At 40.8% G+C, this 18,866-nt stretch overlaps 1 protein-coding gene across 2 annotated transcripts in view; it reads right to left on the bottom strand.

Moving 5' to 3' along the window:
• Positions 1-220: 220 nt before the first annotated feature.
• The window catches only part of TBATA (thymus, brain and testes associated), a 40,271-nt gene continuing 21,625 nt past the window's right edge, over positions 221-18,866 (bottom strand). The window contains exons 2-10 of one of the 2 annotated variants that reach the window (XM_089677128.1): positions 17,813-17,868; positions 14,686-14,933; positions 11,951-12,115; positions 7,731-7,816; positions 4,683-4,832; positions 4,192-4,273; positions 3,386-3,527; positions 2,518-2,564; positions 221-456 (exon numbers count right to left, since the gene is read on the bottom strand). In XM_089677128.1, the coding sequence (XP_089533254.1) occupies positions 377-456; positions 2,518-2,564; positions 3,386-3,527; positions 4,192-4,273; positions 4,683-4,832; positions 7,731-7,816; positions 11,951-12,115; positions 14,686-14,933; positions 17,813-17,868 (1,056 nt within the window). In that variant the 3' untranslated portion in view covers positions 221-376. Of the gene's footprint in view, positions 457-2,517; positions 2,568-3,385; positions 3,528-4,191; positions 4,274-4,682; positions 4,833-7,730; positions 7,817-11,950; positions 12,116-14,685; positions 14,934-17,812; positions 17,869-18,866 lie in introns of both variants that reach the window. The other variant, XM_089677127.1, reaches the window with a different exon arrangement.

Here is an 18,866-nt window from a genome sequence, read left to right as displayed (position 1 = left end):
TACTAATAAGTGTTTTTCTAACCTCTCTGCCAGAATTAGGGAGATTCATCATCATGACCGGTCTTTAAATTTAGAAGAATAATGTGGTCGTAGTTGAGTTGTTAGTAAATAAACAGTTGTATAAAAATCAATAATCATAGCATAGAGTCTGCAGGAACATATATAAATTTATATATACAGTGTATATGTTCACATTTTGAAAAATATCATCTTCATGAAATTTATATTGAAGTATTTTATTTATTGAAAGCATTGAAGAGTTTTTAGGTACAAACAGCATAGCAAGGCACATGTCATAATACTATAGATGACTAGAAGAAGAATGGCCATTCCATGAAGAATGCAGCTTATTAAGAGAAGGTCCTGTATGCTGTGGTCATTTATCGCACTCAGGCTTGCTCTGGTTTTCATTGTCTGCTGAATGTATCTGTAAGACTTCTGCAGTACCAATACGTTCTGTGAAAAAGGTTAAAAAATAAACTTAATATATTTAATTTTCTATAAATGTATGATTTATTTGAATAAAGCCTAAATTTAAAGTAAACAGTTGCACCTTTACTTTGAACCCCCTTCACCCCCAACCTCCTGCAAGGCACTTCTCAGTTCTTCAGTGATCTTCCCTTATGTGTGAGCATTTCGGGAGCAAGGCTGCTTATGTCTTTAAAAAACTGGCTTTCAAAAGGTCAGAGTTTACATAATAACATCACTTGATTTGGAGCAGCCATTCTCATCTTTGGTTCCTCCAGAGGTTCCTAGGGGTTCCTTGAGCTGTGGATGATTGTCCACCCATCTGATGGTGTCATAGTTCCAGAGCCAACACCACTTGGAAAAGCCAGCAGAATGATACCAATGAATTTTTAGTTGTCTGTAAGGATGGCATTCTGATTACCAATGTAAGAGGCGTGTTTCCTCCTTACCCCAAATGAATTTAAATTTGTTTCTAGGGTTCCTCTGTAGTAACACAGTTAAGAAAGGCTAATTTAGAGGCATTCGATGTTGGTATGGCTTTACACTTCATTGTACCTGATGCACCATTACAACTTTTTTTTCTAAATGAGTGAATAATGTAGGTTATCATAAATATTTTAACAGCACACTTCATCTTTCCAGATATTCCATTCTTCAGGGAACACAGCAAAGTCTCCCTTAATCTAGCATGCTGTAAACTTGAATGTGACTTCTCTTTTATAAATGGCAGGAGAAAATTATATCTACTTGTGCATAGCTGATAGAGCTGTTTGATCGGATTGGATAGTACACTATCTGTTGCTAAGTTGCTATAAGAAATTACTGGTCTATTGACCACAGAGCTCAGAGGAGACAAGAGCAGGAATTATTACCACTCTCCTTCTTGGGCCTCACATACAGGGTGGTTAATCATGTAGGCTTGATCTGACTGTGTTTAGCGCAAACCATTGTAAGAACGTTGTAGAATATTGTATACAATATTCACACAATGTTCACAAAGATCGATTCCACCCATTTTATAATCAATATCAATGAAAGGAGAGGGAAGAAAGGAACAGAATACAGCATAGACGAACAAGAAGAAGGAACAAAAATAATCACAGTTCCTGCACCAAGGACCTCAGTAAAATTTTCAGTAAAATGACAATCCCTCTAGTTTAGGTTCTACACTGTATTTCACTCTAAATGCCATGCTTGAAATCATACACTTACACAATTACTAGAGACCTCTCCTAGATCAGTGGTTCCAGGTCTAGTCTGCAGGGGACCCTCCTTCTAGGCTACTATCCAATCCCAACCAGGACCAGATGTAAAGTCCACACTCCTATTGTATTGACTATATCGTTAACCTATCAGAAGGAATGGTAAACCAGTCCAGTTTGCATTCGCAGTAAGGGTTTTTGCAGAACATCTTAACAGTGCAAAGCACATCAGTTCTCACCACAGTTCAGTATTTTTCATTTAGCCCAGTAGCTTTTACGAGGGCCTAGACCCTGGCACAAGGAGGAGAGATACAGCACCCACAAATTACTTAGAGGCCTTAGTTCATATGTTGGGTAGAAATTGTATGACTTCCCTTCTCTTCTTATTTAATGGTAGGTCCCCTTGTGGAAAAGTATTACACAATGTCACAAATCACATTGTGATTTGGGTGAAGAGCATTCTTCCCAGAGAAAACAGGTCCAGCACCACTACTCTGGTTTGCACTCACTGCTGCTCTACGTACTATTCGTCAACTCCACCCACTGCTTGCCTAAATATCTCTTGTTCTGCTAAGATGATGGACAGAAGAACCCTCTAGCAACCATAGGTTGGACTACACAATAAAGGGGACGTACAGCTTAATGTAAGGATGAAGCTTAATACAATTGAATCCTAGGAAAAATATATATACTGTATTATGATCTTTCCAGAATGCTTATCAGCAAGTGGGTTGCATGAACAAATCAGGCCCAATGACCTAAATTCTAAAATGTGTTTACAATGTGCATTTGTATATTGCTGTATTGTTACCTGATAAATTCAAAGAAGCTATGTATATAGTATTACCTGGTTTGTCTTCCTCAGGAATGGGTTCTGGTTTCTGTTTCTGCGAACTACTAAAAGCAAAAGGAAAAATTGGATTTCAAATTAACTATATAAAGAACACCTGTTGACTGAGAGACAAAGAAATCGGGAACTAAGCATGTCAAGATAATAGCTATAGGTTTCTGGATACACATGTGAACATGATCAGTTGAATGCAAATAATCTTTATCATTGTGATAGGATGATGATACATAACAAATAATGAAAATGTCTGGGCAATGACCACACTATTAAGGACCATGGTACACTAGTCATCAAGTAGCTAGAGACAATTCATACTCTTCTACTTCCAAGCGTTGGTCCTTTGCTGTTCTGATGAGTAGGCCACTGTTCTGTTGATGAAGAAAATGCTGGCCGGTCCACATCCAAAGCAGAAGCTTCTGTGAAAGGTTACAAGTTCCTGGCCTGCCCCTACACATCTGAAACTCTTCCCTGCCTCTATCACTTTCCCTAACAGATGGGTGCTCTTTCCCTACTCTTGCCACTTCGCAGATGCACACTAAAACCAGGAAGCAGGGACTTATACAGACTCTGCTGACCCAGGATGGCCACCAGGGGTCACCTGGATTCAAGCGTAGCCAACTGGAATGCTTTCCAAAGCTGTGGTACCACTCGGGTCAAGCGGAGTCAAGTGGTGGAAACAGACAGCACCTGCCTACATGTACAGCAGAGAATTAAAAGATAATAATTGGGAAACTTGTATTTTCAGAAGGGAAGTCAGCAATGACAGCCATCATTCTTCTTTTTTAGAGGTTTCAGTAAAATGTTCATATTAGAAAAAAATAGAACAACACCTCCACATATTGCCAACATAAGACATGACTTGAACCTGTTTAAAGTTCTTTGAATATGTTCATCTCTTGACAGCAGTCCTAAAGCATTCTGGGAATTAAGCCTCTCCCCCATGGTTTGGGATTCCGGGTCCACATTGGCAGTTGCTGTCTGGATCATGTTCATGACAAGGTCTTTCTCTGAAATATAGTAGTAGATATTCAAGTTTAGTAACATATCATAATACATGGATAAGCTATAATAAATTAATGAGCATACATTCCTTACAATATCATAAGAAACAAATATTATGTAATAGCATAAAGCTGAATTTCAGTATTCCCAAGGCACCATATAAACACTTTAAGAATTTTAGAAATAATGGCTTACTTTTTGAGGTAAATCATGTTTGTAGTTAGTGTGACTCTATCTGCTTCTTGAAATGTTATTGTACTAGGGTGCCAGAGGAAGGATTAAGGCAGACGGGCACCTATGTTTCCCATGAAACCATAGGCATTCACTAATGCGGTGGCGGGGCGCTGCTCGGTGCTGTTCATTCTTAACTTGCAAATGCCCACAACCACCACCCACAGAAGGAGCAACAATGTAAGCATTCAGCAAACTACTGATGGTAGGGAAACGCGACCGGCTTTAAAGTGTATCTAAAGCTAAAATGATTTTTAGTCTTGGATAATGTTGGTAAGTTAGAATCTTGGGATTTACTGTGTTTTTATTGCTGATTGTATCTCCATTATGGAGAACTACCCTTTTTAATTGCCCTGACCACTATCACCAGTGACCAAAAACAAGGAAAAAAACAAAAAATTCTGAAATAATTGTTTTATTCCTTTACTCTGTTCTCACCTCTTTGGCCAGCAGACAGAAGCCACTGTTGGATGGCAGACAGAGAATCTGTTTGTAGAATCTGGCAAAGTAACTCCAGTACCTGTTAACACATGAGAGAGACACGTATCACTATTCCAGGTCATTGTGACCCTGATTGGTAAATTTAACTTGTTTTTTTTTCTGATTTTTTGAAAAGCAAATGAAAGAACATTTCTCAGTATTCAGATAAAGGTTTAGGGGTTATTCAAAGCTGAAACATCTGGGACAGTCCAAAAATCTTTTCTGGATAGTCTGCACCAGGGGCAGACTGACAACTCATGGGGCCCCCGGGCAATAGGGGATCATGGGGCCCCTGTGTCCTTGGCCAAACTCAAAAAAGCCTATGAAAAAGGTACCAGGGGCATCTCATGGGGCCCCCTACTGACCCTGGGCCGTCGGCGGTGCCCGAGTTTCCAAATGGTCAGTCCGCCCCTGGTCTGCACTTTGAAGTCCTGTTCCTTGTAACTCACTAGAAGTTCTTGGTCTTGGAAAGAGGAGTTTTCATGTTTTCCTTTGCTGTTCTGTTTTCGGGAGCCACGTCTGGTCAAGGCTCGGGCAGATGCAGGAATGATGCGTCCAGTTTCTGCTGAGTACTGTGTGGACCTCCGTGGTTCCTCCTTCTAAGGAATGAGTAAGGGTTTAGTATTTATATCATGTGAATACATTCACCTACAGCAGGGGTGGGCACCTGTGCCCCCCCCAGCTGTTGTAGAACTACAAGTCCGAGGCATGATGAGACTTGTAGTTCACCAACAGCAGGAGGGCCACAGTTGCCCACCCCTGACCTACACCATTGTACTGTATAGACCGTTAACTTTAGCCATTTTTCAGGTAACTATACACAAGTTACTACTGCTGACCTCCCGTTTTGAAATGCTACATGTCTGGTTGTATTAATGATTCAAATATTTCAATATTTTGTCATTGACATAAGACAAAAATGCAGATCAGGAGGTTTAATTTTTTTCTGATTTCACTTGTTGCATTCTTATTCTGGGTCAGAAAATAAGGAAGTATTGAAGCTAGAGATAGCCAGGTAACTGGCATCTTATGAAGAAAGTCAGCAATAACAGCCATCACCATACTGCACATGAGGCCAACTGAGGTGACTGCACTTATGGAGGTACATGGGGGGATAACACTGAAGTCAGAGTTTCCATACCGGCTTCTGGTAGCATTCGCCCTCAGCAAGGCCCTGATGGCAGCCTATATGCTGTTGTGCTGCAGGTGACCCTACACTGAATATGTGAGATCACAGGCAGAATACTCACATTTTCAAATGTGGAGGTCAACAATGACAGGTAATGTTCTTCTCCCAATACATGTTCCCTCAAAGTGTTTATAAACCCAGAAACAAAAATACAATTATATCCAAAGCCTTGAATATGCCAGTCAATACAGTTCAATCACTTATTAAGAAATGGAAAATTCATGGATCTCTTGATACCATGCCAAGGTCAGGTAGACCAAGAAATATTGCAGCCACAACTGGCAGAAGAATTGTTCGGGATACAAAGAAAAACTCACAAGTAAGCTCATGAAAAATACAGGCTGCTCTGAAAAAAGACAATGTGGTTGTTTCAAGGAGCACAATACAACAATACTTGAACAAAAATTAGCTGCGTGGTCGAGTTGCCAGTAAGAAATCTTTACTACACCAAGGACACAAAAAAGCCAAGTTACAATATGCCCAACAACACCTTGACCAGATTCACCAAGATTTTATGTGGCATTGGCACAGTAAAGGTTTCTTTCTGGCAATTCAACAATGCACCTCATTTATGTTCAATTTTGTATTGTGCTCCTTGAAACAACCAGACTGTCTTTTCCCGAACAGCCTGTATGTCTCCTGAGGTTAGCTGGGAATTTTTAGTTGTAACCTGAACAATTCTTCTGGCAGTTCTGGCTGCAATCTTTCTTGGTCTACATGACCTTGGTTTGGTATCAACAGATCTCCACATTTTCCACTTTTTGATAAGTGACTGAACAGTACTGACTGGCATATTCAAGGCTTTGGATATCTTTCTATATCCTTTTCCGTCTTTATAATGGTCCATTACCTTGTTATGCAGGTCTTTTGGCAGTTCTTTCTGCTCCTCATGACTCAGTATCTACCTGCTCGGTGAATTCATGTGAGAGCTAACAAACTCATTGACTATTTATACACAGACTCTAATTGCAATTTAAAAAGCCAAAGGTGTGTGAAATTAACCTTTCACTGCTATTTTAACCTGTGTGTGTCACCTTGTGTGTCTGTACCAAGGCCAAACATTCCAGGGTATGTAAACTTTTGATCATGGCCATTTGGGTGATTTCTGTTATCATTATGATTTAACCACTTGTCCTCCTGAGGATTTAACCCCCTTCCTGACCAGGCCATTTTTTTGCGTTACGATGCTGCGTTACTTGAACTGACAATTGCGCGGTCAAGCAACGCTGCACCCAAATGAAATTTACGTCCTTTTGTCCCACAAATTGAGCTTTCTTTCTGTGGTATTTGATCACCTGTGCATTTTTTATTTTTTGCACTATGAAAAAAAGACTGACAATTTTGAGAATAAAACAATATTTTTTGACTTTTTGCTATTAAACATGTACAGTAAAAAAAATTTAAAAATCTAATTTCGGCATAAATTTTGGCCAAAATGTTTTCTGTTACATGTCTTTGCTAAAAAAAAAAATCCCAATATGTGTAAATTAATTGGTTTATGTGAAAGGTATAGCGTTTGTAAATGGCGGTAAATATACTGGAATCTTTTTTTTTTTACTAGTAATGGCAGCGATCAGTGACTTATAGCAGGACTGTGGCGGGCATTCTGACACTGGGGGGAACTGACTGTCACTGACATCCCCAGTGACACCAATACAGTGATCAGTGCTAATAAAAATCACTGACACTGTACTAATGGCACTGGGCAGGAAGAGGTTAACATGAGGGGCGATCAAAGGGTTAACTGTGTGCTGTTTTACATTGGGCTGTCTCCATGTGCTTCACTGTAAGCACACTGCTTTGCATGGCTATGCTGTGCACAGCCATCCAAAGCAGTATGCATGAGCTGACAGGTGAGGAGAACTGTTTTGTTTACAAACAGTTCTCCATCCCATCGGAGATGCCTGGCAATCACCGGGTGCTGGCGAGTAGTCAAAATTTCAAGATTTCTGCCAGGGTATGCAAATTTTTTAGCACAACTGTATTGCAGTTTATGAACATTAGATGTAGTTTTAATTTTTTTCCTTTTATTTTCACGTGGTAATCCTGCCAGTAACATACTTCCTGTCCTAGGATGACCACACCTATCATATTACAACTTGCAACATTGTCACCTTAAGTGTAGTGTGTTAGGACTACAGAACACCTCCCCCTCCCCTCATCTCCTTCAAGTGGAGGGGGGTGTTCTGTAGTTCAAAGAGGTGAACTGATAACAGAACTTGATTAGAAGCTGTGAGAAGCAAGAGTAGCCCGGTATTTATTTCATTTTTGAATATAACTACCATTAACTAAATACGTAAAATTGTACCTCTTTCTTTTCTGTCTTTTTATCAGCAACAGCAACTTTTGTAGCCAACTCTTTCAGCTCTTCTCGCCATGCTTCAGATATGCCACCTGCAACCAGGATGTAAACATTTGCCCTGCTTAAAATGCTGCACATAAGTGAATAATAGAACAGAAATAAATAAATACGGTATGTTGCACAATATCTTATCAATTTAATTGGTATTTATTGTTACTGAAAATCGGATTTTAGAAATAATGTGGGAAAATCCTTTTGCCCTTAGAAGGAATGTATGGGTGTTTGTATCTTATTTTGGTCAGGACTAAAATGCATTTTATTTTTTAAACCAACAACAGTAAAATCAGCCTGTATATGCAGTAAAGCATGCTTGTTATACTCACTATGAAACCTAAGGGGTTAATCATCTGCCTTGTGTAAAAAAGCCAATTGATCCTGATTTCTCTGTTCCTCCCCTTGTTTAAGCAACCACAGCTTATCTCCTGATAAGACAGACTGAACCATAGGCATTTTGCACGTGCTCAGTTTGGTGTGTATTGCTAGAGAGGTTTTTTTTTTTCTTGGGAGAGTGCATGTGATGAGCACAGGGCCAATCACCACTGCTCAGACAGAGGTCAGGGGTTTTGCATCCTCCTAGAGCAAAACGAAAACTCATCCTACAAGTTTTAGCTAGTGCTTGGCTGAACACTGATAGAAGTCACAAGACTGCTCTAACTGATGATGAGAAAAGGTATTTAGCAGTTTATATCTACTAAAATAATTGCATTTCCATGTTGTGTGTACTGTTGGAGACCAGATATAGTGAATACAGGGTCCTAGGTTTAGTAACACTTTAAGTTACTGTATTTTTCGCTCCATAAGACGCACTTTTTTCCCCCCAAAAAATGGGGGAAAATGTCTGTGCGTCTTATGAAGCGAATATAGAGTGGCCAGCCCAGTATTCCCACCGCTGCCATGATATAATACTGGGCCGACCGCTCAGCTCTTCTGTGCAGCAGAACCTGCTCCTCGGTTCTACCTGTTCCTCGATCCAGCGTTGTCCTCACCGTCTTCTCTCCCTGGCGCTGGCATCTTTAATGTGGGCACCCAGCTGTGACAGCTTGTTGCTTAACATCCGGGTGCCCACTGCGTATGCAGTTTGTGAATGGTCTGGAAGTGGACAGAAGGAACCTGTCACGTGTCCCAGAAGACGGGGAGGGAGGACAACTCCGCAGAAGTGGGAACGGGTACCTGTCAAATTCGGGTACCCGTTCCCCAAAGGTCCTCAGTCTCTGGTCATCTCCTGTACTGTGTCCGCAGTCTCTGGTCATCTCCTGTACTATGTTTGCAGTCTCTGGTCATCTCCTGTACTACATCCGCAGTCTCTGGTCATCTCATGTGCTATGTCTGCAGTCTCTGGTCATCTCCTGTGCTATGTCCGCAGTCTCTGGTCATCTCCTGTGCTATGTCCGCAGTCTCTGGTCATCTCCTGTGCTATGTCCGCAGTCTCTGGTCATCTCCTGTGCTATGTCCGCAGTCTCTGGTCATCTCCTGTACTGTGTCCGCAGTCTCTGGTCATCTCCTGTACTATGTCCGCAGTCTCTGGTCATCTCCTGTACTGTGTCCGCAGTCTCTGGTCATCTCATGTGTTATGTCCGCAGTCTCTGGTCATCTCCTGTACTATGTCCGCAGTCTCTGGTCATCTCGTGTTATGTCTTCAGTCTCTGGTCATCTCCTGTACTATGTGCGCAGTCTCTGGGCATCTCCTGTACTATGTCCAGAGTCTCTGGTCATCTCCTGTACTATGTCCGTAGTCTCTGGTCATCTCCTGTACTGTCCGCAGTCTCTAGTCATCTCCTGTACTATGTCTGCAGTCTCTGGTCATCTCCTGCACTATGTCCGCAGTCTCTGGTCATCTCCTGTAGTATGTCCACAGTCTCTGGTCATCTCCTGTAGTATGTCCACAATCTCTGGTCATCTCCTGTACTATGTCCGCAGTCTCTGGTCATCTCCTGTACTGTGTCCGCAGTCTCTGGTCATCTCCTGTACTATGTCCGCAGTCTCTGGTCATCTCCTGTACTGTCCGCAGTCTCTGGTCATCTCCTGTACTGTGTCCGCAGTCTCTGGTCATCTCCTGTACTGTGTCCGCAGTCTCTGGTCATCTCCTGTACTGTGTCCGCAGTCTCTGGTCATCTCCTGTACTATATCCGTAGTCTCTGGTCATCTCCTGTACTGTCCACAGTCTCTGGTCATCCCCTGTACTATGTCCGCAGTCTCTGGTCATCTCCTCCTGTAGTACATCCGCAGTCTCTGGTCATTTCCTGTACTGTCCACAGTCTCTGGTCATCCCCTGTACTATGTCCACAGTCTCTGGTCATCTCCTCCTGTAGTACATCCGCAGTCTCTGGTCACTTCCCGTACTATGTTTGCAGTGCATTGGTTCAGAATATTTTTTTTCTTGTTTTCCTCCTCTAAAACCTAGGTGCATCTTATGGAGCGAAAAATACGGTAAGTAGTAAATATTGTATACTAATATTTTTATTTTAGCCTCCAGATGGAGCTCTTTGCTCCCATTTCATGTTTTGCCTTGTCTATTTACAGGCTCTTGAAAAAAAATCCATTATTTACAATTCAAGTTAATATGTCCACACAGATGAACGAGCCACAGCCATGATCGGTCGTAGTGATTCATTCCTACTCAGAAAACTCAGTGAAAACTAACAATGATGCAGGCAAATACTGGTGTGATGTCTACTAAGCTAACCCACAGTTCTCTATGAATCCAGCATCATGTATCAAGTGTACACACAGCTCAATGAGCCACAGCCACAATCTGTCCCAATGACACCTCCTTGCTCAGTCGGCTTAATATGAAGTTCCAGTCTGACAAAGCTAACCGTGAGGCCGGCAGATACAGCTGCGTTGTATCTAAACTCTCCATGTTTTAGTAAATAGTTTGTTTGGACCAAGCTGGTCCTATGATTAATTACCTGTATGTGCCTGCTGTGTGCACTGTATGATCAGTATAAACTGTATGTGGCCTCATTTACATACAGTATACAGCGCTGTGTTTTGACAGTGGGGTGGAAACTTCCCATCCTGCTCCAGAAACAAAATACGTTGGGCTGATGACTGCTCAGCCACTCACAGCGAACTTTGCATTCAACGAATAAATACAAAGCCTCCTCTGATTGGCTGTGTCTGTCTGACCCTGTCTTCAATTTAGGAAAAAAAAAAGTCAACAGCACCCCATTTAAACCAGAAGTTTAATACTTACAATGTCTGAATATTTGCTCTCTTGAAGAGCTACAAGCACAACTGACATGGATTGGATGATACCTGGACACCTGTTGGGTGCTGTGGTTCCTACTGCTGGCTGCAGATTCACTACTGTGTCCTGAATTCTTTCAACACAAGTTTCTCTTGGGCCTACCGGCACACAGACCAACAGAACACCTGTGCATCCCGATCAGGCAAACATGTCCCTTAACAAGAATGTACACTTAAAGGGCAACTCCGCTTTTATGGGAAACAATTAGCAAATGATAAAAAAGAATAGAATATAGAATTTACAATTGCTGATCAAGTCATATTGCAATTGAATGTTATTAAAAATTACCTTTCCTTTTCCATCTGCAGTGCTGTAATTTTCTGTGAAATAAAAGGCAATATGGCTACCTGGAGGTGTTCTGTACACAGATGATATACAGAACGCCCTTTGAAAAATGTAATTTCCCACTTGAGTGATTGGCTTACTGATGTTCCCAGAAGTGTGCCCTAACATACAAGTCAGATTTTTGACATCCCTCGCAAAAAATTAAATTTTTGGTGAGATACTCCCTATGGGAAATCACGTCTAAAGGGATTCAGACCCTGCCACTTTCCTCATTAGAGCCCTGCAGGTACAGCAGCTGATTGATAATTATAAAACCACTCCCATACAGATTCACTCTGCACATGGACACAGACAAACAGCTATTTCTTCAGAATAACAAAAGGTAGGAATCTGCAACAAAGTTTGTTAAAATCCTTGCAATGTACATAGATTACCCAGAGAGGAATGTTTTTTTTCTTAACAAAAGTGGAGTTACTCTTTAAGTACACCTGTGTGAAAGAGGCCTCAATCCTACCCTTTTTCAGTATCTCCAGTATTTAAATATATTTTTTTACTAAACAGATCCAGAAGTCTTTATAAATATATGTAATAAGTAAATAATAGATGTAAATATATTTCATGTTTCACTCACCTGACGTCAGATATGGAACTTTGTTACTACGTGGATCTCCTATAGGCAGACTGGGAACACCCAGCAGGTTAGTGGGGAGCTGGTTCTTCATCATAGGATGAGGATACAGAGGGGAGGTGACAGACCAGTCATCATTCACAATACATATGGGGATCCCATTAAGCCCTGGTGCAAAAATAAATGATGTAACTGAAAGAATGAACTAGAAAACAAACAGAAAGAAATGTACATCAATTCATCCAGCGTCAGATAAGTATGCTTTTCGTACCACTAGAGGGAAGCAAATGACAATAGAAAGGTCTGAAATGTAAAAGCAATGAAAGAAAAGAAACTTTAGAGAAAAGTTACAATGATTTAAAGCAATCCGCCCATCAAAAAATTTCTATGACTATTTCTGCATATTATGGGAAAGGTTAACCACTTGCCCTCCAGAGGATTTACCCCCCTTCCTGACCAGGCCATTTTTTGCTATACAGCGCTGCATTACTTTAACTGACAATTGCGCGGTCATGCAACACTGCACCCAAATTAAGTTTATTTTCTTTTTTCCCCACAAATGGAGCTTTCTTTCAGTTGTATTTGATCACCTGTGCAGTTTTTATTTTTTGCACTATAAATAAAAAGACTGACAATTTTGAGAAAAAAACAGTATTTTTGACTTTTTGCTATAAAACATGTCCAGTAAAAAATTTTAAAAAATCTAATTTCTTCATAAATTTAGACCGAAATGTATTCTTCTACATGTCTTTGCTAAAAAAAAGCCCAATATGTGTAAAGTAATTGGTTTACATGTAAGATATAGTGTCTACAAATGGCGGTATATATACTGAAATTTATATATATATATATATATACTAGTAATGGTGGCAATCAGCAACTTATAGCGGGACTGCGGCGGACATTCTGACACTGGGGGGGAACTGACATTCCCAGTGACACTAATACAGTGATTAGTGCTAATAAAAAGCACTGACACTGTACTAATGGCACTGGGCAGGAAGGGGTTAACACCTGGGGTGATCAAAGGGTTAACTGTTTGCTGTGTGCTGTTTTACTGTGTGCTGTGTGTGTGTTTTACAGTGTCAGCACATTGCTTTGTATTGCTCTGCTATGCAGAGTAATACAAAGCAGTGAGCTGGAGCTGACGGGAGAGATCTGTATTTACATAAAGACCTCTCTCCCGTCGGTGATACGCTGTGATCGACAGCTGAAGCTGCCAATAGCGGCGTGGGTAGAGATTGTCGTGCCCCCTACATGGAAACGCAAAATCACACATATATACACGATTTTGCACAGCCCTTCCACCCTGTAGCAGTATTGCTACTATAGGGCGGCAGGCAAGCAGTTAAAGAAGAATTCTAGGTAGTTTTATATAGCTATATTGGTCCAGCTTGGAGCAATGTATCTATGCATATAGCATACCTGTGGGAGCTCTCTAGATTCTGGAAATCACTGTAGTAAGTTCTGCTACTACAGGGGTCTGCACTAGCTTAGGGGTCCCGAGCCAAGGGGCTGTCCTGCTGCTTTCTGAACACAGGAGGTCAGCTGCATGGCACGGGCACTATTCAGGGAACACTTTGCATTTTTCCAATGAATGTAAAGTGTTCTCTGTTTGGATGAAGTGGAGAGTTGGAATGTTAACATCACATTCTCCACCTCATCCAATCAGAGATCATTTTGCATTCATTAAGAAAATGCTTTGGAGTTGGTTTACTAAAGGCTAACAGAATGTTCACTTTGAAAGTGCAGTAACAGTCTACAAGGGAATTTGCACAAGAGCTTAGTGAATAAGGTGAAGTACCACTGATTTCCATCATCCAATCATGAGCAAACATATATACTTTTTTTTTAGTTTCCTTGCATGTGATTGGATATTACTTGCACCACATTAACTAAGCTCTGGGGAAATTTCTCTTGCACAGTGCAACTTCACTCGTGTATGTTTGCCTTTAGTAAATAAAAGGAGATGTATGGGGTACATATAAAACAAACCTTCATACTCACCTAAATGCTGAAGCATTGGTGTGATGCTGCAACTGTCCCACACCGGCTCTAAAGACGACCATAGATGGATTGAATCACGGCCAGTTCAGTAGGGACCGGCCAAGATTGGATCCATCTACATGCAGGCTGGTTGCATCAGCCTGTCAGATTTTTTTCATGAAATCACTACTGGCAGCTATAGCCGACAGCAATGATCATTGTGTTCTGCTGGCAGGGAAGGCTACCCGATGGCAGAACAGTGCTGTGTGAGCGTTATTGTGTTCTGTTTTTCCCTTTCACCCTTGGTGGAAGGAAAGAAAGTTGTATAATCTATGGCTTGCTTAACACAGAGAACTGAGAGATCACATGACCTCTGATTGCTCATTTTTTAGTCTTCTCAGAGCGGAGACTGTTGGGCACCACTCTCTCCTCAATCCCTCCAGTGCTCACTGTAGCACCAGGCAGGAGAGGCACAGATGGCTTTGGCTTTGTGCCTCCTGCTAATAGCTGGGGCCAGCTTCCAATCAGAGCCTGGAGCAGTCCTGAATGGCTCCTGTGCCACAATGGTGACCTCCTGTGTTCAGTAAGCAGCAAGGCAGCTGCTTGCCCCAGGACCGGAAAACTAGCAGCAATCATTGTACTAGCCATGCCTACTTCAGTGATTCCCAGTTTACACATTAATACTTCTAAGGTGAACCAAACTATGAAAACCTTGCCACATATACAGTATATATATTAAACATCATTATTACCTTGAATATGTGTGACCCGATGAGGGTGGGGATTATGCCTTGAAAAGAATGAGTGTTGGCTATAACTGCCAAATCGAGAATGGCTTATAGTCGTTGGTCTCATTGCTTCATCACTGAATCGCAGAGGGGTGTTCTGGGCAAGATTTGCCAGTTTTTCAGCCAGGGCAGCAATGTCTTGGCTTTTAAAAGTGCTGGAGATGGGATTCTTCATCTCTTCCATCTTCTCTTTTGAAGATTTGTGATCAGTGCTGTTATGGAAAGACAAGAAATTTAACTAACTGAAATATTGTAATGCATTATTGAGTGTGCTGCAATAAATATGTAGCATTAGGATTTGCTTTGCAGTAAAGGTAAAGGAGCTCATACCATCTTCACCATACTGGGACCCTTTTGGATTAGTTACTACACTCTCAGTGGTTTTTAGCCACTTGCCCTCCAGAGGATTTACCCTCCTTCCTGACCAGGCCATTTTTTCCGACACGGCACTGCGTTACTTTAACTGACAATTGCGCGGTCACGGAATGCTGCACCCAAATGAAAGTACGTCCTTTTTTCCCACAAATTGAGCTTTCTTTCAGTGCTATTTGATCACCTGTGTGTTTTTTATTTTTTGCACTATAAACAAAAAAAGTCCAACAATTTAGAAAAAAAATTTTTTTTTACTTTTTTCTATAAAACATATCAAGTAAAAAAAATGTAAAAATCAAATTTTGTCATAAATTTAGGCCAAAATGTGTTCTGCTACATGTCTTTGCTAAACAAAATTCCCAATACGTGTAAATGAATTGGTTTATGGGGAAGTTATAACGTCTACAAATGGCGGTTTATACAGTTGCAAGAAAAAGTAAACCCCTTGGGATTACGTGGAGTTTTGCATGAATTGGGCATAAAATGTGCTCTGAACGTCATCTAAGTCACAACAATAGAAGAACACAGTCTGCTGAACATAATACTACACAAACATTAGATGTTGCCATGGTTTAATTGCACATAACATGTAAAAATTCACAGTGCAGGGAGGAAAAAGTATGTGAGACCCTAGCTTAATGACTGCTCCCAGAGCTAATTGGAGCCAGGAGTGAGCCAACCTTGACTCCAATCAGTGTGATGATATTGGATGTGTTGCTGACAGCTGTCCTGCCCTTAAAAAACACACACCTGTTTTTGGTTTACTGGTTTCAAGAAGCACTGTCTGATGTGAACCATGCCTCGCAGAAAAGAGCTCTCAGAAGACCTACGATCAAGAATTGTTGACTTGCATGAAGCTGGAGAGGGTTACAAAAGTATCTCCAAAAGCCTTGATGTTCATGTGTCCACGGTAAGACAGACTGTCTACAAATGGAGAAAGTTTAGCACTGTTGCTACTCTCCCTAGGCGTGGTCGTCCTGTAAAAATGACTGCAAGAGCACAGCGCAGAATGCTGCATGAGGTAAAGGAGAATCCCAGAGTGTAAGCTAAAGACCTACAGAAATCTCTGGCACATGCTAACATTTTTGTTGACACATCTACAATAAGGAAAACATTAAACAAGAATGGAGTACATGGGAGGACACCACGGAGGAAGCCATTGCTGTCCAAAAAGAATATTTCAGCACGTTTGAAGTTTGCAAAAGAGCACCTGGATGTTCCACAGCATTACTGGCAAAATATACTGTGGACAGATGAAACCAAGATTGAGTTGTTTGGGAAGAACACACAACACTATGTGTGGAGAAAAAAAGGCACAGCACACCAACATCAAAACCTCATCCCCACTGTAAAACTGCAGTTACAGGCATCATCCCAGTATCTTTTTTTAAGTAGGTGATTCCCTGTAACGTAAAAGCAATTCTAGTGGCAAATTAGCCTCTGGATTGCTTTAACAAGCAATGGGAGGGGGCCCTGCCCCCCATTCCCCACCGCTCTCTGGTGCCTTCCTGGGCTTTCTTGTCCGATCAGGAAACCCGAAACTGAAGCCGGTGCTACTGCTGGCTTACCATAGAGCTGACAGGAACCATAATGTCCCCAATCATATCTATGGTATCAGAAACTGGAAGCGACAAGTATTTTGTCACTTCTGGTTTCGCTGGATGTAAACAAAGTCATTTTTGGCTTTGGAAAGGATCTGATCACACCGATCCTGATGTGATCAGATGCTTTTAAGGGCAGAGGAGAAATCTGGGGTCTAATACACCCAGGTCTCTCAGTAAAGATTACCTGTCACTCCCTATTGCTATCACAAGGGATGTTTACATTCCTTGTGATAGTTATAAAAGTGATAAAATAAAAACATTTAAAGGGACGGTGTTAAAAATAAATAAATAAAACATTTTAACTTGCTCTCACTTTCCCATGCTCATGCGACTGCATACATAGGTAATGCATGCATATATAAACGGTGATATATAAGCAACGCCTATTGAGATTTTTAATTACCATAGTTTGGAGCCATTCTACGGGTGTACGCAATTTTAAACTGTGACATATTAGGTATCTATTTACTTTTCATAACATCATATTTTAAAAAAAATGGGTATTATATTGTGTTTGTATGTACTAAAATTCATTAAATTGTATTTCCAAAAAAATTTGCATTTGATAAACTGCTGTGACATAAAAAATTGCAAAATCCACCATTTTATTCTCTAGGTCCTTTGTTAAAATATATAATGTTTGGGTGTTCTAAGTAATTTTCTAGCAAAAACAAATATGCTCCCAGCACAAGACCCAAAATGTCAGAGGAAGCTCCGATGCATGCTTACAATCAGGAGCTTCTGATCATGTGACCGCTGTGACAAAAAACCCCACAGTGGTCACATGATCGAAATGCCTGCCACTGCCTACCAGTATTTGAATCTCTGAAAAAGCCAGGGGACAGTGGCAGAAAGGGGTGAATGGAAAATGACTCCTCCTTCAAAGCCATGCTTTAAAAAAAATATAATAATAAGAATTGACGTGGAAAGGGCTTTCTTTACTAGCAAATAAATGTTGTGTTTGCCAGAAGTTATCCTTTATTAACCATTTCTTAAATATAATATATGTAAAAATAAACCTCAAAGAAATGATACAAATCTGCAGAGAGTAGCCGTGATATTCCACAATGGACTTACTATTTTGTTTTACAATTATTTTAACTGCTGATACTTACTGTGTTTGGTGTAATACAGGTTGAGGGTCCATCGTTCCGCTTGCCATTTTCCTTTCCTGCAACGATAACATAGATTATTTCTCTGTTTGGCCAGTTGTAGAATATATGTTACTTAACTGGCATTAAAAATACAGACATCATTCAACTCCTACCAGCAGTATTACTAGTAGAAGTGGTGGCAGATATGAACTACAGTATATTAATAAGTCAGTTTGGGGTCATAGATGGAGGAAGTAGACCAGTCTGCATTGAACTATAGCAAACTGATAAAATTCATACAGTGCAGATTATAACATTTTAGAACAGTCCCTACATATATATATATACAGGGTGCAGCAACATAACTTCCTTTTTTCAAAACGCAATAAAACCCATTTTATGAATCAGAATTGTTTTTATTGTCTTTAATAATGTAGGTACATATCTAAAGTTCTGTTTTACACAGTTTTGAAAATCATATCAGGTAGGGGACGCCCCCCATTGTCCATACACTGAAAAAGTGAATTCAGACCGGTATGTGAACATATTGGAGGAATTTGTTTTTCCACGACTTGATGAATTGGACTTAGGGGACATTTGGTTCCAACAGGACGGAGCAACGGCTCACACTTGAAGAGCATCAATGGCTGTTTTAAGGGAACACTTCCCGGAGCGCCTCATCTCAATAAGGGTCGATTTGCAGTGGCCAGCCCGCTCCCCCGATTTGACCCCTTGCAACTTTTTTTTGTGGGGTTTTTTTAAATCCCGCATTTATGTAAACCGTCCAAGGACCCTACAAGACCTGAAGGCCAACATCTGCGCAGAAATTGCCAACATACCCGCTGCTATGCTGGTAAGGGTCATGCAAAACGCCAGAAATCGGCTTATTCAGTGTATGGACAATGGGGGGCGTCACCTACCTGATATGATTTTCAAAATTGAGTAAAACAGAACTTTAGATATGTACCTACATTATTAAAGACAATAAAAACAATTCTGATTCATAAAATGGGTTTATTGCATTTTGAAAAAAGGAAGTTATGTTGCTGCACCCTGTATATATAGATAGATAGAT

Source organism: Staurois parvus, unplaced genomic scaffold (assembly GCF_062004578.1).
Source record: "Staurois parvus isolate SC_StPar_1 unplaced genomic scaffold, SC_StPar_1.0 ptg000177l, whole genome shotgun sequence".
In the NCBI taxonomy this organism is placed as follows: domain Eukaryota; kingdom Metazoa; phylum Chordata; class Amphibia; order Anura; family Ranidae; genus Staurois; species Staurois parvus.
The sequence above is the reverse complement of the archived record's forward strand: the minus strand, read 5'-3'. Positions and strand labels throughout refer to the sequence as shown.